General features: G+C 33.4%; 1 protein-coding gene across 1 annotated transcript in view; it reads left to right on the top strand.

Annotated features, from left to right (window-relative positions):
- Positions 1-23,606, top strand: part of LOC124363112 (pre-mRNA-processing factor 40 homolog A) — a 47,451-nt gene that overhangs the window by 13,365 nt on the left and 10,480 nt on the right. Inside the window, exons 7-17 of the mRNA XM_046818241.1 lie at positions 1-87; positions 1,855-1,991; positions 2,958-3,218; positions 4,363-4,591; positions 5,452-5,585; positions 6,961-7,075; positions 8,283-8,395; positions 9,444-9,551; positions 10,881-11,075; positions 12,818-12,925; positions 16,270-16,422. Of these exons, the coding sequence (XP_046674197.1) occupies positions 1-87; positions 1,855-1,991; positions 2,958-3,218; positions 4,363-4,591; positions 5,452-5,585; positions 6,961-7,075; positions 8,283-8,395; positions 9,444-9,551; positions 10,881-11,075; positions 12,818-12,925; positions 16,270-16,422 (1,640 nt within the window). The remainder of the gene's footprint in view (positions 88-1,854; positions 1,992-2,957; positions 3,219-4,362; positions 4,592-5,451; positions 5,586-6,960; positions 7,076-8,282; positions 8,396-9,443; positions 9,552-10,880; positions 11,076-12,817; positions 12,926-16,269; positions 16,423-23,606) is intronic.

Consider the following 23,606-nt stretch of genomic DNA (forward strand, 5'->3'; position numbering starts at 1 on the left):
GCCAGTCAAGTTCGTCGTCTGCTCTGGACCAGGCAGTTGCGGCCACCCTGGCGGCCATCAGCATTCCTACCCCTCCTGTCAAGATGGGTGAGTAATAGTCTCTAGGTGTATTGTTTTATAGTGGAGTATTAACCTTTTGCACACCACTAATAAATCCATTACCTTTCCTATAACGCCAAGACAAATAACAAAATTTTTTTCTTTAAGTTCAAAGCAAATTTTTATTATAACTAAATTATAAAAGGTAAAAGCAAAAAAAGTATACAACAGGATATTTGAATTAAAATTAGCGTAAAAATTAAAAAAAAGAAACCCTATATTTTTATAGAATATATTCCTTTTCGATAAAAAATGAATTTTACTATTAAAGTTAAAATACACCTGGTCGCACTATGAAACAAGATAAATATTTCGAACTAATCATAACGCTACCACACAATGAAAAATATTAACGAGATACGTAGTATAGGCGCACTCGTAACAAAAGTAATTGTAATACACACCACGGATATGTTTGGTTATGGCTCTGTAGGAGACACAGAACTGGCTAGCAGGTGGATAGAGTTAGAAAAATGACCCCTGCTGCAGAGTGAAGGTCATTTATAAATACTTCCTTGGCAACCGCGATAAGCATGGAGCGTGCACAAGCATTTCGAAGACCTTTTTTGAACTAAAAAACTCTCCATAATCCCATAAGTTATATGGGATATAACTGTATTTGGTAGTTTTGGTCAAAGTCTACCATTCTAATATATCTGTCTATGGCGTGGGAAGGGTTAAACGTTTAACCCTGGATCTGGCTGTTGAAATTCATGTAACATCAGGCACTATTCGGCTAGTTGTGCAGATCATCATTCAAATCTATGCAGAATGTTTATTATTGAAACATATACTATTATATGCATATACTTATTGTATTATATACTTTCTTTTTCAGTACATTGCAAAGAATATTTTTATACAGTTGGATCTGTTTTTGTATTTCAGTTTACAATTTTTTTGGCATTACAAGTGGAAAAATGAAAACTAAAAAAATTTCCAAAGTAAAGCCGTATACAAAAACATAAAAAAATTTGTTTCAAAATATAAAAATGTCTCCATAAGGTTTTTATGCAAAACATTAAAAATTCCACTTCCCCAAACTATTTTAATGTTTTTAAAAACATAGTAAAATTTTGCGTTTCTACTAAAACCCCATATTTACATTACTAAATTTGGTTGTTATAAACCACTTGATGGCAAATTTCACGATGAAGAGTTTTATGTCACTTGATATAATCACAACTTTAAAATAAAATAAAAAATAACAAAATACAAGCGACTAGTCAAAACTAGTGGTTTCACATTATAGAAATGCTGCTAATAATGTTTGCAATGGATGTCTTTCTTCGGACCAGAGAGTAATAAACAGGTGTTTGAAGCAGTTGCTCTTGTTAAGGTAAAAATTTCTGAACAGAGTGCTCTGTTACAATCTCATACATATATTTATGTCATTAATAGAAATGTCAGTGAATTTAAACAAATTTGCTGTTATATATTCTCAAATAGAAATGCTGGTTTTAGGAACTGACTACTTCTAATTCTTAGTTCTTTATATCATTTATAGAATTTATCAATTATAGAATTATTGACATTTGATTCTATAATTTTTAATTGTAATGGTTAATTTATAATTTTCAGTTTCTAATATGGACCTCACTTATCATTAAATTGTTTTTCTCTGTTAAAGTTAGTTTCAACGCTGAGGTGTTTTTTTTTCAAATAAATTATGGTATTTTAATAATTATAATCGAAATGTAATCAATTTAATGTTGTATAATGAAACACAAACCGAACCTAACTGAACTGTTTCAGATGAGGATAGCACATCCTCACTACCAGGCTTGAAGTCAAATCCAGACAGCAGAACTAGCACTCCAGAGCCCAACAAACTGGTCTTCAAAGACAAAAAAGAAGCCATTGAGGCCTTCAAAGAACTTCTCAAGGAAAGAGTACGTATTGAGTAATTTCCTTATACATCACTCGTGTCTCTGTTATAATTAATTAAGACTGTGCAAATACTGAACTGAATAATACCTTGAAATCAAATATTGAATAGTTAAAATGATTTTATTAATTGTCATTCTTATGTATCCTAGCTTTATAATGTAACTATTATGGTACTGGACAAAATTTTGTTATTAAAAATAATATTACTCAACAGTAGTACAATATACCAAGATTAAGATTGAACAAAAATTTACCCATTAAAATTAGTATGCAAAGTTTGATAGCATATATCTATTATTATTGGTAATATTGCACAGTCATTGCTTCATATTGCCATGAACGTGTAGAGCTGTAGTATATGTTTTTTACGCTCCACTCTTGAGCTCATCTACTATTTGGATGTATTTCCAGCTTTATTCATATTCTTTTTTCACATTTTTGCACAATTTATTTGTCTCAATTAAATAATATCACTAAAATAATAGTAAATATCAGATTGGTTCTGGATGTACATTATATAATATAAGTACATTTTATTTCTCAACAATGTTAGTAACCCAGGTATAGCAACATGAAATATAAATCTATTTTTGTGTGAATTATATAGATTTCATAGAAGAATAGAAGAAATTTTCAAGTACAGAAGTAAATAAGATCAGAAAATGTAATGATAACAAATAGTCCCGAACGATTCTTAAAAATTTAAAGTTAAATATTAACAGCAATCTGTTATATTTGATTTTAGTTTGAAGTTATTATTAGGTTTGGATTGTCTGAATGGAAACGAATATATTAGGATGCATTGCAAATATTTGATAACAAATTAAGTTACGATAATCAGTCAGACTTATTAAAGACTGGACTAAATTAAGGTCACATGTTATAGATCTGTTATGGTGATTGGGTAGAGTGGTTTATGGTGGTTGTGTTTTAGTTTATTTGTAAACTGACTCTGTATAACTCACTAGGATGTTCCAAGCAACGCCTCGTGGGAGCAGGCAGTGAAGATGATCTCCTCCGACCCACGTTATCCACAGCTGAAACACCTAAATGAGAAGAAACAGGCTTTCAATGCGTACAAAACTCAGAAGCTGAAGGAGGAAAAGGAAGAACAGAGAATGAGAGCTAAGAAAGCAAAAGAGGACTTGGAAGAATTCCTGATGACGACGGACAAGATGACTTCCTCAACGCGTTATTACCGGTGTCAGGAGATATTTGGTGATCTTGATGTGAGTGGTAGATTTTTTAAGACTTTGTTAGTACCGTATATAGAATTTATCTTTAGAAGAAAGTAACGTTCGGGAGAGAAATATATTTATGTGTAAATAAACTGTCAAGAACTATTTATTCATTGGTTAGAAAGATTCTTCAGTAAGAATGTTTAAGAACAACATTAAGTTTGTTTTAGAAAAAAGCCCTTTATTTTAACTCGTTACTGTCTGTCATTCAACTGTAGAGATGAAATACATCATGATTATTGCACTAAAATTAGTCTAGGCTGATTCTTGCCAATTTGAAGATTATTTATACTATCCAAAGTCTGAAAATGCTATGATCCGCAGTTTTGTAGGAGAATACCGAGACTATTCATAACTCAACTGTTAATTTGAAATACACCCTGGCCACTTTATAGGCTTTTGGTTTCACAAACATTTAAAATATATTATTCTGATTTGAATTCTGTCTTATTAAATACTGATGCTTCTGCAGTCACTTGCATTCTCCATAGGTTTGAGGCCCTAAAATTGTAAATAAGAAATGTATAAGAATCATCAATTGATTAGTCTAAATAACTAATTATTTAATCTGAGCCAAAAAAGTAAGTTAAAATCAAAATCGTTAAATCTTTTGATTTAGTTTACTATGGATTAAATCAACCACAATTATAAAAAAAGCTGACTACTGTAAACAATTAAAAAGTGAAACATTGTATTAGTCCATTCACATTGACTACCGTTATCTGATAGCCAAATCAAGTTTGTTATTTGTGTAATAGTACTGTACAGTTAGTTATTCATGGATAATTAAGATACCAACTGACTGATAAAGGTACTCGTTCCCACTCACAGATCATATAGTCTTAGTTGGGACTTTTCACTGTATATATATATATTATTTTTTTGTCAACTGATTGCAACATACAGATATGTGAATAAATTTAATTCAATTCAGTATGTCTAGTAAAAAGAAGCCAAAATGATAAATATTAGAAAGTATGTGATCAGTATCCAATGTCACGTAGGAATTCATTACATTAACAAAAAACACTTTCACTAGCTAAATTAATTGTAGTGGAAAATAGACAGTATTGTAGAATAAGTTATATTGTATCTTTTGGAGAATGACTCATTTATTCAAACCAAATGGTTTCAGGTTTGGAAAAACGTGTCTGACACGGAAAGGAGAGATATTTACGATGATTGTGTCTTCAACTTGGCAAAGCGAGAGAAGGAAGAAGCAAAGTCTCGGAAGAAGAGGAACATGCGGCAGTTGGCAGCAATATTGGACTCTATGGTTGCCATAGAACACCGAACCACGTGGCAGGAGGCACAGCAGATGTTGCTGGACAACCCTAACTTCACGGATGATGCCAGTTTACTCGGTTAGTCAGCTGCTGCTTGTGCTTCTAACCTGTCATATCTGCCTCTGCAAAATTTGGCACCCCTGATAATTCCGACTGGTGGCAAACAATAAAATGTTCCGTAACTGTATGCTTTTTGAGCAAGAAATACCACATGGACAAGCCTGATAACTTTCTCCCTCATGTCGACTGGTTTAGGTGAGGGTGGGAGAGAGAGAGAGAGATATAGAGAGCTGTCGAAGGTTTTGTTTCTTTTTATGGCGAACTTGTTATTGTTAATTATAAACAATGACCTTGGCAAAACTGTGATATCGGTGCTGTTACTTTCGAATATACAATGTGGTTACAAAAAATTTCACTAAGTTAAGATTTTAATTTTTAGTATTTTACTGTACTAAATGTTTGATTCTTGATAATATGTTTTTATGTACTATATACCCTCTTGAATTACATGATTTTGTACATACGTAACTGTAACAATTGAAAATTTGCATTACTTTCGTTTTAAAGTTTCAAATAGAATGAACATTTTTGTAATATAAATTTATATAATTTAACAGGAAAAAACTTCAGTTCAGTATTTAAAATTTTCATAATTATGTAGTGTCTTCAAAAAGTAAATCCAGACATCAGTAGTACATTTGTTGTAGTGGCATACATTCTTCAAATCACAATTCAATATCAGGTTGTAAAGACATTCTGTCTATCCCATTGCCACATTAGGCCGGATATGGCAGGTTTAACTGTATAATTGGTCAGTGTTAACTTAGGGTTTTGGGTATTTTTATGCTAATCATAGCTTAGTGTAAGTAACTAAAGTGGGTATTTTATTAACAAGTCTTGAAACTAAGTTGTAACTATGAATAATGTTATATTTTTAGGTATGGACAAGGAAGATGCACTCATTGTTTTCGAAGATCACATAAGAGAACTTGAAAAGGAGGAAGAAGAAGAGAAGGAAAGAGAAAAGAAACGCGTAAAAAGGCAACAGAGAAAAAACAGGGACAACTTTGGTGTAAGTTCCTTGTGTTATTCCTTACAGTTACCAGTTAAAATAATATTTACCTGGAAACTTAAAATTTGTATAGAAATGAAACGCATTTTGTGTAGGTTATAAAATGTTACAAATAACAAATCCATTCACAAGAATTTCAAAATGCTTTTTGACCATATTGGTTTATTGGCTTGTTGATCAAGCTGGTCCTCTCTAATTTACGATACACTTGTGCTATCAGCTGGTTGTGTATTGATAAGGGGTATTGAACATTCAGGATTTTGCCAACAAATTTATTTTAGATTGGATGTTTTTCTCTTAAATTTCTCTTGTTTGTGCATTAAGCAGTCACTTTAATAAACATTTGAATTTAAAAATACCTTAGTATTTTTGTGATGTACTATTTATAATAATAATAATAATGTTTATATTAAGCCTGTAAAACTTGTGTATTAATTCCTACATATTTCTCTTTCGGTAACTCTGGCTGTATTGCTAAAATAAAAATATATTTATCCATTTACATTCTCTTGTACATTATCATTAAGATAAGAAGAAGAGTCATACAAATGTAACTTGTAATTTGGAAAGTTATGTAATGGTAAAAACATTCTTAGTTATATCTGTTTTAGGATTTCCGATTGTACGGAACCTAAATTTTAATTTATAGTACTCTATCAAAAAAATAAATTGAGTACTTTGGTATTATCCGGAGGCCACTATTTTTAGAACACTTTTTCTTGCCGGGAGCCTCAAAAACTACATTATTAGAAAGAGCAGACATTATTTTACTTACTTTGAACTTACATGTCATTTTGAAGATCGGTTTTTGTCGTGTGCCTCCCTAAAGGAAGTGATGTCGTTGAGAAAGAGGCCACTCTGTCCTTATCAACTATTTATTATTAGGCTATGTAATTAGGAAATTTAATTAGTGCTCATGTGATCTGAGCTTTAATTGAGGTATTATCTTGAGGAATGTTTTTCATTCTTTGTTAGAAGTGTGGGATGGTGCTGAAGGTGCACCAAGATCAATTCCTTAGAAAAACCAATTGTTATAATGACAAGATATTTCCACAGTACTTTGAGTAAAGTCCTTTCTTTTTAGCAATGTAAGTTTTTAGATCCCTGGTAAGAGAAACTGTTATAAAACTAGTGGCCTTCGGATAATACCAAAGTACTATAATTTGATTTAAACATATAAAAACAATTTGTTTAGTATTGTAAGATTCTTAAAACTACTCAGACTCTCTAGTTTCAGTATTTCCGATTTAGTGATGTCCATGAATATGAAAAAAATAAAGTTATTATTATTTTAAACCAAACCAAAATTCAGGAAGAACAGATAATAATAATATCAGTGAAGGTAATCAATGAAAACACATTTTTTCTGTGACAGATGCTGCTAGACGAGCTCCACGAGCAGGGCAAGCTGACCTCCATGTCGCTGTGGGTTGAGTTGTACCCCATTATCAGTGCAGATCTTCGCTTCTCGGCCATGCTTGGTCAACCAGGTAAACATTACCAAGAACCAATGTGTTCTTTCAGAATAAATGTCAGCTCCAAAACCAACATTTAGTTAACCCTCCGACTGATAATAAGAAACTCCCAGAATGATACACTGGATTTTGTCTTTGCGCAGCATATTTTCAGATTTTTGTTTATTATGTGCTTAATGCTAAGTAATAAGTGATATGTATATTAATTTTTTGTTAAAAACCAGAGAAAATTTTAAAATAATAAGAATATTTACTTACTAGAGTAGGTATTGTTTTTTTATTTGTACATAAATTTAAAAATGTGTATAGTAAATGTTTTGTTTTCTAAGTTTCACTCCATGTAACTGTCACATGACTTGAGATAGTAAGATACTGTAAATGTACAAAATATACACAGTTTTATAGTGAAAAAAAGGATAACATAATATATACACTTATTTATAACACAAAAAAGATTTTTTGATAAGAATGTAAAGTATGTACAACTTTTTTTGACATTACGCGTGCCCATATTGGTGTTTGATGAATTCTTTGGGCAAGAGGAATATCAGATAGTGATGAATTGTCTTCACTGTCACTATAAATTTTCACAACCCATTTCACATTCCACCGGTTTATAATCATCCAGACAACCTGACAACAAATCTGACAATGAAATAATCATCATGCACTTCATTTTGCGATATGTCACTTTCATCATCAAAACTAATACTTTCATCATCCAATAGATCAGGTATATCTTTTGAACAGTGAGGATCACCCATTTCACAACATAATAATATAAATTATACACAACTAGTCTTCATAATAACCTCGCATCTATAGCAATAAAGATCGTCAATGCTGCACAGTGCGTCACCAGCTGCATAGTCCGTCAGCTGTATGCCGTACAGCATTTGGATCGATATCAGCTGAAAACAACTAATAGTACGAATATAAACTATGTAAAATGAATTGATATTTATGAGTAGAGGATTGCGACTGGTGCAAGTTATGTCTTTATAACTGAAATGGTTTTTGCGTAATAATAGCGGATAGTTGACGACGGCTTTGCCGTCTTTATCAGTTCACAAGCGGTATTGATGAAAGTCTGTGCTGTCGGTCATCAGTTGGAGGGTTAATAATGTTAGAGACCAGGTTTTTTTTCTAGTTTATACTGTCTGTTCTAAGTTATAAACTATGAGTTTTGTTATGCATTCTAATAGTTATAATTTTTGTTTAGGTTCAACACCTTTGGACTTGTTCAAGTTTTATGTTGAAGACCTAAAATCGAGATTCCATGACGAGAGGAAGATCATAAAAGAAATTCTCAAAGAAAAAGGGTTTGATGTGGAAGTAAGTAAATCTTTCATTTTGTGGTGTAAACAATGAAACTGAACTAAAATGGAAATATGAAGCTGAAATGCTTGTAAATCATTGATTCTATGGGGAGTTTGTGTTTGTTGTAGCATTCATTTCAGTATAGTTTTGTAGTAAAAATACCATCCACACTTCCAGGCAGATAATGTATATTCTACCATGTAGTTGTTTATCTTTACGTTTTATCTTTTACTTTCTATTCTCCAATTATATAATTTTTAAATTTTTATAATGATGTTCCTAGATACATTTGATACTTTTTGAGGACTCACTAGATTTGTGTCAAAAGACATAATCTAGTTCCAGTTTAGTTTAAATGTTGTCATCTCACTCGTAGGAGACGGGAATATGACGGAAATTTTGCATAGATACTTGATGCATAGTGGGTCTACATTTTATTTTTACTTCATCAAGGTGCAAAAAGTCAGTCCCTGTAAGGGTGTTTTGATATACACATTTGGAAGATTTTATTAAAATCTACAGATTTATTTCCTTTACTTGAAACATCGTCTACTTCATAGTTCAAAATTCATGTATTATATTTTTGTTTTGCTATGAATGTTGAGTTCAGCTCCAGTTCACCTTCCTCTTAGTTTTGTTTTGTTTTGATGTACATGAAACAGATATCCATCTCACGATTTACATCCTTCGAAAGGAAACATTCGTAATCTGATTATGAACCAAACAAACATATCCAGAACATTAAAATTAAATATAAAATATTTTTTTTTGGTGTAAATTATTGAGCAAGCTCTTGCATTTTTTCAATTATTTTTTTTCATTTAATTGAATCCATCAGGGAGATCAGGTTGATAAATATCTTTGGATTATTAATAGGCACTTGGAGAATTGTCCTTATATCACTTCCAGGACAGGCCAAAGTTTTCTGAATCCTTTGCACTTGTTTTTTGTTCTGTGTGACTAGCTCAGAGCAGATTTGGATAGGCAGATATGTGCTGTTAGCTAGCTATCTTATTAGTTTATGTGACATGTACATTTTTTACATAATTATTTGTTTTTATAGGTTTCCACAACTTTTGAAGAGTTTGCCACTGTCGTGTGTGAGGATAGGAGGTCTGCAACTTTAGACGCCGGAAATGTCAAACTCACTTATAACGCATTGTTAGAAAAGGTAATGTATTATGTTCGGTTGGCTGCAGTATAATAAGAGACCAACACCACAATTGAATCAGATTTTATCTAACCTAATTTTATCTAAACTATAGAAACAAACATTTTGACACGAATTACGTTATAGATATTTTAAATAATAATATAATTCAGCTGTTTTAAATCTAAATTATTAATAATTTATAGATGAATAAAAAACTATCTACGTTATGTGTATCTATAAAATGTAACAAAACAAAACAGTTTAACATTTAGTTAATTTTTACTGTTTTTAAGGATAAATGTGTGTGACAGCTAGTGACATGACACATATACTAGCGGCCATTACTCAAATACCACATAAGTGATTATACTTTGTTTGAATTAATTTGGAACAATATTGTTATTTAATACATTGAAAAGAACTGATAAACATTAATATTGTAAATAACTGTTATTAAAATGTTTTTGTATTTGATAGTTTAAGTATTTCTAATTGATAATTTGGTATCCTTATACGATTGCAGTTGTGGCCTCTTACTATACTGCAGCCATTCGGTAAGCAGATGTAACATTCTAAGTTCATATTTTTAGAGGAACTTTTTCTTTCACATTGGTCAACTTTCAACTGTAAGTAAAGACCATATGGTCTCCCTAAACTGTCGTAATAGGACGTAAAACTGTGAAGCTTAGATGAAATTAAAAAACTTGCAGACATAGTACAAGGCATATATTACCAATAAATTAAATAAAGAATAACATCACCAATAAATTTAGATTGTTTGATAAAAAAAACTGCTCAATTTTTGGGGTGTTGTATAAATTACTTAATTGAATTATATTAATAGTTTTTGTTATCAGCTTATATTATTTCAGTAAGTGTCAAATTCCATTTTTGTCTTACAGGCAATGATGACCCTAAGTGTTTTTTGCCAAATTAATCACATATAAACAAAAACAAATGCAGTTGGTAAACTACATATAAAGTACTTAACTACAACTTCTTTTGAAGTACACCGCAAATTATTATGAGGCACATTATTAGGGTGTTTTCATGCTGTAATTGAGTATATACGTATATTTTATGATATTCATAGACGTATAGTTTGTAAAATTTGTTATTTATTTTGAATTGAACAAGCATAGTATATGAACATTGAATAGAGTGCAGGACATGTCAAAAAATAATAAACTGTTCACAGTAAGATAGATAATGTTAAAGAAAACAATAATTTAGCACACTTTTGCATTGAAAGATAAAAATAAATTGCAATAGTTGAAGAAGAAGAGCCAGCGTTAGTAGTTTTGTGATTTTGTGTTGTCAAATTATATTTGTAAAACCGCTTCTCAGGCTGAGGCACGGGAAAGGGAGCGACAGAAAGAAGAATCGAGGAGGCTGAGGAAATTGGAGTCGTCTTTCCGCAGCTTGCTGCGGGACACTGACGTGGACTATCACACTGTGTGGGAGGATGTGCGGGAGAAGTTGGCAGACCACGAGGCGTTCAGAGCTGTCGGTATCGAGTCAGAGCGGCTCAGGATATTCAAGGTTAGAATTTCAAAACATTTAAGCTGAATACGATTAACTTACTTTGAAGTTAAACTTACTATTGTTACAATATTTATATCACAACCACCTATGCTGTTTAGTGTTGTCTTTGTGTATGTGTACTCTAATGGTTTCATAGTATGCTTTGTAGAATTTCAAATTTTCGAAAATTTAGTTACTGTAATTAGTAGTTAAATTAAGCCCTGTCAAACTTACAAGTTTTCATTTTGAAACAATGTTTTAAAGTTCTTAAGCCTTCTAGAAAGTGAACAATTTCTTAAATCAAAATTACACTGATTGTTTAATTAATTAAGATTATACTCAATTTTTTCTTATGGACTACTTTGAGCGAAATGAAAATCTTATTCACATTCTACAACAATAATTTATATGAATTTTAGAGAATGTTGTAATAAGGGCCAATAATAGGGCGCCATAGTTGGTAGAGATGATTTGGCTTTTATAATCTAGGGCTTTTATATCGTAAAACATGTTTTGACAGTCCTTAAACAAGACTACTTAAAACATTATAAACTGTGTAGGTTATCCTATTTGAGTTTTTATTTGGCTATAAAACAGATTTCCTTAAAAGTACTAAAATAAAAACGGAAATAAAAAAAATTATTTTTCCATATACAAAAATTGTGTTTTAGTGATTTTTTTTTTTTGTATGCAAATATAGTAGTGTGCAAGAATGTGAAATAATATTTTCATTTCTTTTTGAAAATATAACTGACTCAAGTTTTATTGATAAAACTGACTCAAAGTAGTTCATGAGGAAAAATAAAGTAATAAGTTTGTTTAAAAATAAGTAGACTGCACCAAATAAAACTACGTGCCCTACTGTAAGTACTGACTTCTTAAATTTATTTTTTTGAAGTGACTTTGTTTTTATCATTTTAGTAAAACAAATTCAGTAAACAATTTTTTACAAATTTGTTTCATTTGCTGGAATTGATTGCAGTAATTACTCAAAGAGCTGTACAGATGATATCACTATGGTGGCTAGTAAGGCAGTCCGATTACTTTTCTTTCATTTTATATGCAACAGTGGCAAAATGTTGAAGCATATGAATAAGGAAATTAGAATAATTTACTTTTTCACAGTTTCCATGTATATATTTTCCTTATTGTTGTAAACGAGACTGGATGTGATATTTTCTTTTGTTTAATTTTGTTCTCAACATTAGTTTTTCTCTAAATATAAGTTGGTATTATATGGTATTACACATATGTATTTACTTATATTGTGTAATAACAATTAGTAGTTAGGGACAGAGTGGCTTCTGTGTATTGATTTTTATTCAAAATAAATAATAGCTTTTCATATTTGAGTTGAAATTTTGGATCCTGGTACATCCTAAATTTGTGTTAACCAAATGCTAGTAAATATAATTAATATACGACTTACAATCTTCTTCATTAATTTAAAAAAACAAACCATCCGATAATTAGATTTTATTTTTTTTGACACCTTTTGCTTTTAAGGAAAGCTTCATCAGACTCACACAACTGAATACACTGTGAATAAAGTAATAATTAATAAGTAATACATAACTGAATAAAATATATAAAATCTAATTATTGGATGGCTTAATTTTTACATGAATGAAGATTATTAGGTCCAGTAAGTAAGGAGGATCAACAATGTATTTACAATCCGTAAAAAATATGTCATTTGATGCCATTTATGTATTGGCTGGCTGGGGCTGTGATTACATTTAAAGTTTGTTTTCTAACAGGAGTACCAACACGAGACAGAAGAAGCTTGCAGTCACCACCATTCCAGATCGAAGAAGTCAAAGAAGAATAAGAAGCAGAAGAAAAGATCTCGATCCAGATCTGGTGGGGTAAGCAGTGCATCACTGGTATTGGCAGTGGCATGAGGGAGTTTTTAGTCTATATAGTAATTTATGATTTTTTATAAACCTGGAAATAAAGAGAATCCAAAATAGTTTAAAATTCCGTTGGTAATCATGTTGGTAATCTGTTGGTTTAGTTTATTCAGTTTTTTCTGCTGTTGGGATATTATGATTCCATCAATCAATATATTGTCTTATTTTGTAGTTGATCAATAGAATATCCTTCTCCAATCAAAAATTAGTCTTTTTAATATCAAACATTTCTGGATAATGTTTTTTAATGTTGGTGATAAAGAAAAGACTTTTGGTAGTTAATGTGGTACTTTGGAAAAATGTGTGCTTTAGAATGGATTTTCAATCTTTTACATAGTTTAATCATTTAAGGATTGATTACAGTTAACATATACATATCTAAAACATTTTGGTCCAAACTTGAGAAAAGTATACACTTTTTTATATGTTTGTTCCATCATTGAATTGGCATCAATTCAGTTAGTATTGGACTTCTATTCTCAAATTTGGCATGGGATGTCAGTTTTGAAGACAACAGCCTCTTTGATGCATTCAATTACATACTCATCATGTATACCACTCTTGATTTCTCTTCAGAAATAGCAGTGGATAGAAAAAAAGAGAAGCTGTCATAAATTTAGATCAGAATCAGAACATTTCTTTCCACATTTACTTGTCATGTATTACATGTATTAGTTTTGTTGGTTACTTCACCTGATAATTTTTAGTACAGTGCAGTTTTTCATTTTTCTCAAAAGCATTTTGAATAACTTTGTTCCAGCAAAGACTGGAATAATGTTTTTCATTTGCTGTAGAGTAAAAACATCAAAAGGAATAAATACCTCTATTATGTAAAGAATCATTATCATTTTTATTGCAATGCCTTTGAAAGGCTTTTTGCAGCTTTATTAAAAGTCTAGGCCAGCCAAGATAATATGTATTTCAAGCTTTTGTGAAACAACATTCACTGGGGGCTGCCAGCACGAATGTCCCAGAGAACTATGCCACAATAGATATGGATCTCGAATAGTGAAGTATGAAGTTTTTGTTGCAATGCATTGTTACGAAAAGTGCTGAACTAAGTTTGGATAAAACATCTAATTGTCAGTTCTAAAACAGGTGGTTTTCTTGTTTGGACCTTTTTAAGGTTGGGTGATGCATATATACCAAGAGTAAGGTGTTTGGTCTTTGATGCATTTAAAACCACATAGTTCATCGGACATATCCTTGGGAAAAAATTACAAAAGCATTGGTGTTAATTTCAATTTCTGGTACTATTTTACTGTTTGTGATAAGAACTGAGTCACCTGAATCTGAGAGTACAGAAAAGGTCTCTAAATAATCAGTTGTGTCATCAGTAAAATCACAAGTATCAAGGCCTATTGATCCTTGAGGAACAATAGTAAATAGTCAATCATCTTTATTTACATATCATCAAGATCTGTATTGGCGCGAACAAAATAAATAAGTAAATTAATAACATAATTAACAAATACTCTTCTTAGATATTGCAACATTTAAAGTTCCATTGGGGACTTACTTCACGTCAGTTATTAATTTATTCTCTTTTCCTCATTGTTTTTCATTGTTCCCAAAAAAGCTGATTATGCATAGACAACAGCGTTCTGTAACTGAGGCTTTGAATGCCATGCTGAAATCCGGGAAGGCACTATTTGTTTGATTTGGTCAATGATGACAATAACAGTTCATCTTCCTGAAATGAAGCCACATTGTCTTCAGATCATAATTTTCTGATGATGTTATAAGTTTTGTGGTGTTAACTTTTACTGATCTTCAAAACTGTTGAAGCCAAGGACGTACATATATGTTTTAAATTTCAATTCTTCTACCTTGCTTGTGGGTCTGAGGTAATACCTTTTGCTTGTAAGGAACTCATTCGACCACATCCTGTAAACTCTACTTAATGTTTTAGCTTTAACGGCATAAATAATTAATATATTTCTTCCTGTTATAGGCTGATTTTTTAATAGTGCTATTCCATGGAATCATATTGCTTCAGGGAATGTGAAGTACATGTGGATTTGTTGTGAGACAGGCTCTTTTGTTTATCAAATAGTCATTAAATATTCTGTACTTTTTCCCAGGTAAACAATGTTTTTATCTACAATAATTGACTCCAAAATATGATTAAAAACATACTTTTTTAATACTCTTATCACTTCTGATAGATATTCCAAATTATGCTGATAATTATTCTAAATAATTCACAGTTCTTTATACGTAAATACTTTATACTTGTAAATACTTAAATTTAAATTTGTACATTTCGTGTGCTAAAAAAAAGCATGTGTGAAATGTACGTCTCTACTGTTTTATTTGATGTGCTACGAAGTGGTGGTTTGTTTCACTGCTAGCCTTATCCATCTAGGCCTTTCGTTTCTAGCCTTTTCCATTTTTTGCACTTGAAAGGCACCTTACGTCTGATTTTAGTTCTAGATTACAGTTGTTGGATTGCTAACTGATAAGCTGTTTTATTTTCTCTGCCTACTCAATTTAGTTTTAATGGATAGATGACAATGTTGCGGATAGAATTCCAATGAAAGCAAAATAAGCTTCTTCCAAAGAAGGAGCTCACCCAGCAGGGATCACTTCTGGCTGGTTTATACCTTCCAGTTGAACCCACACTGGGTACAGCAAAAGCCATTGTGTCACTTAAATCTGGGCAACCTTATGGATGTCCAGGAGCGGAACATCACTAACCGCAAATGTCGAGATTCTGAGTGCAAGGGTAATTCGATAGGTCTAGCATACTTTGGGAGATGACTGTTGGAGTTGGTGGGGTTTGTTCCCTAACCTCAGAGGTTCTTGCTAGCCTCAACAAGGCTCCTGCCTGCTTTGACTGGAGAGGCCGGTTCAGAGCTGGCCTCCCCTTCTTCCCGGGAGACATGACTTTGAGATTAGTGCCCTAATTCTTCCTCGTGGATCTCGATAGGAGGCGGCCCCTACTCCCTAACCTTACCCATCCTGATATCTTGTCACTCCGGAAGCAGCACTAAGGTTCTTACAGGATTAAGTACAATTTATAAGCTTTTTATCCTAAGAGAAGATGTGAGTTGTATTTCAGTAAGCATCTTGAGGTCTTGTAGAAGAATTTCTTGGTTAATATTTATCCGTAACATTACTGGTATTGTATTATTTTTACTGATTCGAGGGACAAGAATTTTTACACCAATATTATCTTGTTCAGGAATTAGGTGAGACAAGCTTTTGCATTCAGATGTTGATTTTAAAATACTGTAATAACTGTTGGAATATAGTTTGTTAGCAGATTGTAAACTAACAGGAATGTAATTGTGCAGTCTGAGAGTGATTCTGACCGAGGGCACTCACGGGCCGGTAAGAAGCGCAGGCACCGCTCCCGCAGTGAGTCGGAAAGCTCGGACTCGGAACACAAGCGAAAGAACAAGCGCAAGAAGAACAAGAAGCGAAGAGGCGGGAGTCGCAGCCCGACGGTGAGTTGAGTGGTGTCTGCCTAACATCTTCTCTTCTCCTACTCCCACTAACTGACCGATTGTACCATTTGTTGTCTCCACTTCTTAGTTTATCATAGGTTGTTGCGTTTTATCAATAAATAAATTCTATTTTTTTGGCTATTTTATTTGGAAATTTTTATTGATTTACTTGTTAGCTTCTTTATTTAGTGGTGGTTTAAATATTTTTATTTCTCTTCACTCATACTCAAATATCGTCCAAAGTCCTTCTTCAATCTGTAATATTAAGTTATTTCATTTCTGTGAAGAATATTTTGAAATAAAAAATTATATATCTTTCGGTGATTTCACAATTATATATTCAAGCATTAGTTTGTAAAAAAAATGTTTTTTAATACCGATCTGTCTTAGATACACATTCAGTATAATTTGTTTTATTCTACATTTTTTTTATCTATACCGAATAGAATTATGTCAATTGGCTTGGCAATGAAAAATTATATTTTGTGTATTTAGTATATTTTTGGTATTTTTAATTGTAAAAGTTGTCAGTATTCCGTCCCTAGACAGATAAACTAGGTTTATTCGGAAAGTAATCGACCTCCCTTTGCTGGCCGATCATTACACAAGCGTCTGTCTCAGATCAGTTACGGAGATAGAGGTCCTTCCGAGAATCACAGCACTCTGTTTCTTAGTTATCACATGTGCTAGCATAGCATTTCACCATGACTAGTCTGTATCAAACATGGACCATTCTGTTTCAGAGATAATCTCTGGGATACACAAAGTTTTTGATATCAAGTCTATAGGTGATACCCAGCTAAAATAGTTATCTAGAAAATTCAAGATGACGACTGGTTATAATTTCACAACTTACAGATTTTTAAATGCAAAGATCTTTTTCAATTGCCATAAAAGTAATCAAAAATGTTTGTTGATTGCCACAAAATCAGGTTCAGTGTTTGCAAGATGTTTACCTGTTAAGGCTTGCCAGGTCTTGGATTACTCTCCATTGAAACGCAGCCATGAAATGTAGGGATCTCTGAATTATCTAAAGCATTCTTTTATTTGAGTATCACCCATAAATTCGTCACCAAAATCTTTTTTATTTTAAAGATTATCTCTAAAGCAGAATTGCCAGGTTTCTGACAAAACATCATGTTAATTCTTTGCTCTCAATGTTCAATTGTAGTGAAATGCAAACACTTGTGATAATATACGAAGCAGAGCACTTTGACTCTCTCACTGGGCAGAGCGAAATGAATTTCTGGTGGCAGTCTAGGAAGTATTCTCACTCCACTCCCAAAACTGATCTCAGGCGACAGTCAAAGAATAATCAGCCAGCAGTGGAAATCAGGTACTTTTCGGACAAACCTTAATGTAAATTTAATATGTTTCATGAAGTCCTGGAAAACTTTTTAATCCTTCAAATAATACGAAAACTTCACTAATGTAAAGTGAATAAGTTGCTATTCTAATGGAGTTTTATTAAAGCTTATTTTAATGTTAATTATCAATGTAAAAATGTGTACAATGTGATAAACCTTTTTAAATATTTGTACTTACACTTTACCTTCACCAAAATTAACATGTATTCAGAGCATGCTCTTCTTTTCTTTGTTAATACAGTACCTGTGACTAATATGTGTTTGCTGTAATACAGGATTTATGTGTGAAGTAATGAGGCTAGGTTTCGTAAAAAAAATTCAATGGTTCAGTTGATATAATTGTTTAAAATCTCAACATAGTTTCCTGGGTTGATAGACATCATCTGGGCTTCCAGGAAGTCGGCTTCAAAAACCTGTGACAGTCTTTTTGATGCAGCAACATCTTCCATCTTCCTTTCAGCCAATCTTAACACTTTACGGACAAATCCTGTATAGCTTTCTTTAAAGTGTAGTAACACTCCTGTAATTATACAAACGACAGAGCTCTTTGAAGAATTTGACTAGAACTGGAAATTAAGTTGATACTGATTCGTTTCTGAATAATGTACAATGACCAAAATGCTGGGTCTAGTAGTGGAAAACTGTGCTTAAAATTTGAGCAAGGGGATACTTTTGAGAAAGAATAAAACAGGCTCAATACTAAAAGCAACAACCGTAAAAAAGTTGAAAGTTATTAGTTAAATTTAAGAAAAATTACATAATGCTATTGAAGCTATAGATGAGTACGGTAGCCTCTACAAGGAGTACCCAAGAGAAACCAGAATTATTTTTTAAAAGTTATATATTTTCAAACTTTTTACAAAAAAACCTTATATCCTCCAAAATACTTTCCATTACAACTAATACAATTGTCTCACTGGTGCTTCCACTGTTCAAAACATTTTTTGTACCATCTTTAGAAATGGCTGACAGCTCCTCCTCCATTGTGTTTTTCTTGACCTCTTCAGTGTTGTCAAATCAGTGTCCTTTTCTGTGTATTTCCATCCTTTTCATGCGTGGAAATAAGAAAAGTCACACGATGCCAGGTCAGGTGCGTAGGGCAGCGGACTGCCATTTTTAGCCAAAACATTCCTTTTCCTGATTGATGTTCCTTTTGATTGTCAGTCAGAACCCGAGGAACAAACTTGGCAGCAACCCTTTTCATTCCCAAATCTTCCGTTAAAATTCGCTGAACCGAGCTCAAAGATAACCCACTGTTGACGGTTTGTAAGCACAAGCTGTTGAATTTTTTTCTATATTTTCGTCGATTCAGACAGTTGATGGACGTCCAGAACGAGGTTCGTCATTAATCGCCATGTCACCATTTTTAATCGAGCAAACCACTCGTACACTTGAGTTTTTTTCATAGCTTCATCTTGGTAAGCTGTTTTCAACATTAAAACAGTTTCAGCAGCATTTTTACTGTGCAGAAAACATAATATCACAGCTGCACGTTGTTTACTTAAACTTTATATAAAAAAAACGAAACAAGAATTAAACAACACTAGCAAAAGCAATCACTGCAGATGAACGGAACAAGCCAGATTGATAAAGCACTGAACTGGCTATGAGTTTCGCTATACATACCTAGAGGCAGAAATGCGTACTATACAAGCTCCGCACATGGCAATGTAATTCCGGTTTCTTTTGGGTACTCCCTTGTATGTGGGAAAAAAAAGGAAAAACATTTCGAAATAGATACTTGATACTTGATGTCTTCGTCTTTGACTGATAAAACCAGATAGACTGTGTCAATTTTGTTTTAAAAACTGTGTTGCAATTTGTTCAGAAACAATTTTGTCAAGTATTTAAAAACTATATACACTATTTACAAAGGTTTATGGTGGCAGGGACTAGAACAGTGGGTCTCTTCAAGTTCCTTGAGTGCATAGATAGGCCTACTTGTAAGTCTGGACCATATGGCTTCCTTGAACTTAATAGTGTTCATATTTCTGATGCTTTCCGGTAGGCTGTTGTATAGTTTGACCGCTGCTATTGGAAAACTGGTTCAACACGATTTTGAAAGTCTACATTTTAGGGTGTTTAGGTCTTTTGCATGGCGGTGTGTTGTAGCCATGGAACATCTTGTCTTCTCCCAAACAGAGATTCATTCTCCTTTACGTATATAAGCGAGAGTTCATTACATATTGGCCTTGAACCGTTAATACCCTGAGGCGTTTGAAATTAGACCTACAATGCTCCAGATGTCTGAAGATGTAATGGATGCGTAGCGCCTTCTTTTGGAGAACAAGTATTCTGCTGCATGCTGATGCATGGCCCCAGAGCAGAATACCATAGGCTAGGTGCTGTGAAAAAGTGCGTGGTACACCGTTACCAGGCACCGCTCTGGTACCACGTTTCTCAGTTTTCTCAGCAAGAAGATAAACCCTGGAGAGTTTTGTGCAGACTTTGTCTATGTGGCAATTCCAATTTAACTTCGGGTCCAGCCAGAAACCGAGTAAATTAACGGCCTCATCACAGTCTCTATGACATCTCATTTTTTTAGAGTACAGAATATCGTTGTGTTTTTTTCTTCGTTTAATTTTAGTTTGTTTGTGGTGAACCACCTCTTGGCATCTGCTAACAAGTCCTCGGCTTCCTGAAAGCACGGGAGTGTATCAGCTTTCCTCTGGGACAGGAAGCGTAGTGTCATCTGCAAACAGCACTGCCCTGCTCCCAGTCTTTAAATCATTCACAAGAATTAAGAAGAGCAAAGGTCCCAGGATGGAAACCTTGTGGCACTCCATGCATGACTTCTCTACTTCCTGAAGTAGCCCCACCAAGCGATACCCTCTGTTGGTCTATTTTCGAGATAGCTGGAAATAGTTTTGTGAACTGTTCCTTCGATCCCATAGGAATTTAAGCTTGCTAAGTAGTATCTTATGCGGCACACAATCGAATGCTCGGCTCAGATCACCAGAGCGCAAGAGCCATTGATTCGCCAGCCTCGAAAAAGCTTCCATTATCTTTGATGCTATGGATAATAAGGCAGTGGTTGTAGAACGTCCACTTCTGAAGCCATGTTGGGTGTTGCTCAGCAGATTGTTGGACTCAAAAAAAAATCAACCAACTGTTTTTTTCATTATTGACTCCATGACCTTAGACACCACTGGCAGAACTGAAACTGGCCTGTAATTCACCAGTTCCTCAGGATTTCCTTTCTTGTAGATGGGGGGACTGTGCGTGCAATCTTCAAAGCATCTGGGAAAGATACCTCGACTAAGACACTTGTTTTATTACTACTGATAGAGGGTTTGCTACTTCATGGATCACCGCTTTCAAAACAAAGCAAGGAAACACCATAGATATCCGGGGCTTCTTAGAGTTCTTTAGCCTATTTACTATTTTTATAATATCTAGTGGCCGCACCTCTAACCAATGGTCTAATATAGGCTTAGGCCTATTTGCCAATATACAGAGGGTTAAAGTCCCATCTCCGGAAGGTTTGTCACTATCTCTTCAACAGCCCTCTATGAAGAAATTGTTTATGTTGTCAGGACTTTCTGAGCAGGAAGCATATGGTTTCTTAGGTCTGTGTGAGTTTATAATATCCCAGGGCCGCTTTACACATGTTGGAGGATGACCTGATGGTGTGGACGTTGAAGGCCTTCTTAGCTTCTGTTACTTCCAGTCTGTATTGTTTATTTGTTTTACAATATAATGCATAGTACTCATCACGGTCATTTGGTGAGACTGCTGATTTATAATGATCATTTTAGAAGAACTACTAATGTTTTTAAGTCTGCTCCCGCAAGTCTGCTGTTATACCAAGATTTATCTTTAAACTGACATTTAGTTCCGTTTTTCTGGATGTTTTTTTTAAAAGGTTTTTTTAATGGAAAAAATATATCAAAATTGTAATTAAAGGTTTGAAGAAATCTATCAAAGGAGTGCTCAGATAAATAGTGATCACCCAATTCAATTGGCCAGTTTACGTTTTTTAGAGCCCTCCTTAGTAAAGGCAAGCTGCTCATCCTTGATGACGCGGCGCTTTGTAAAACTATAACTTAATCATGCATGAAACTCTTTGTGTTTACCATTTCCCAAACTTGACTTTATTGTCATAATAACTGCTGCACTATGGTCCGCAATCATAGGTTCAAATGACTTCCACCTTATAATCCCAAGAATCAAAAATTTGTAAGCCATGGAATCTAGGCACGCTGTGCCTCTTGTGGGTAGTCTGTTTGAAATGTATAGGCCATGACTAATGAGCATGTTTGTAAAAATGTTCTCTTCCCGTGATTTTTCTTCCAGGTGTACATTAAAGTCACCACAGACCACAAGTTTTTTCTTATTTTCGAGAAAGAAAAGTAAAACATTTGTCCAGAAGTTGGATAAACTCATCTAAAATCACCATCAGGAGAGCGGTAAATCGACATGATGATCATTAAAGAGTCCAAGAGCTCAAATAGCGGCAATTTCTAAAGTTAGTTCTTTACAAAATTGTTCAAGGTTAAGTTTTTTATATCTAAGATTATTTTTAACATTAAACTGCTGTGCCTCCATTTTTTATGTTCCTGTCTACAATAGGCATCCGCCAAAAATTAAATCTTCAATTTGGGTGTACACATCAATTTCATCTTTAACTAGCCAATGCTCTGAAATGCACAGTATATTTGGTCTAGTTTCCAATATAAAGAAAGATAGAACCTCCATTTTTGTTCTTAAACATTGAACATTTATTGAGGCTAGTTACCTTGTCTGAGCTATTAATTTTTCATAGGCTTTTTTAACTTAGGCCTATGTCTAGTTGTTTGGGAGTTTAAGCTAGGAGGAATAATATCACTAGACTGAGTGTTAGACAAATGAGAAAACTAAGTTACACTGAGAGTTTTGTGTGTTTCTGAATAAAAAAACGCTTCAGTGTTACATTTCTGGGCCAGCGGGTACAATCCATAACCTTATCTTTATGTAAAAAATCTACTCCTAGCTTGAAGCTCTTGTTTACTCCCTTGTTTTCAAGTTTTTCAACACTAAAACTAATATTAGGAAAGGCTATTACTTACAAAACATTGAACATCCTCTTCACTCGTTCCCATAGCGACTTTTCCCAAATGAAACCAAGCCTTCTTAGCACCGAGAAGGCTTGATGAGACACTATCACCTGTACCACGATTATAATAGAGTGTTTCTTTTTGTATTTGGATGACTCTGGGTATGGGCTTACCCTATTTTTGCTTAGGCCTAGATTAGCCTTGCAAAGTCCATTCCTAACCTCACTGTCCAGCTTTCCTATTTTATTTCTCACATTTTTCCTTCTAGGCCCAACAGCTTGCCCAATCTTTATTTAACTTATTTTCTGTCTTAGAAGGAGAAACATCGTCACTTGCAACCAAAGAGGTTTCAGTCGAGTAGTGTCCGAGTCACTATTTGAGCCTAGACTTGCTTCAACATTTTTGTTATTTACATCTTGGCATATTCTATTTGTAAGCCGTTTAGAAGTTCGGGTTTTAACAATATCACGTAAGATGGGGTTTTTAATTTTGTCATCGGTAATTTCATTTACATATTCACTAAGGGGTTAGGTTCCATTCCTATTTCTGGATTTATTACGCTGTTCGTTGTATTGGAACAACTCTCTTTCCCTGAACCGTTCTCAGAACGATTCGGTTCTTTGGATTCGTTTGTGGATGTTTCAATTTTTGAGTTGGCATGGAAAATGTCCGCATAATTTCATTTAGCTGTGTCCTAAAAACATTATTTTCATTTTCAAGTTCACTTAACCTTTTAGACAAACTTAGGTTATTTTTGGTTATTTCTTCCAATTCTGTCACT

This window comes from Homalodisca vitripennis, chromosome 5, assembly GCF_021130785.1.
Source record: "Homalodisca vitripennis isolate AUS2020 chromosome 5, UT_GWSS_2.1, whole genome shotgun sequence".
NCBI classification, from domain to species: domain Eukaryota; kingdom Metazoa; phylum Arthropoda; class Insecta; order Hemiptera; family Cicadellidae; genus Homalodisca; species Homalodisca vitripennis.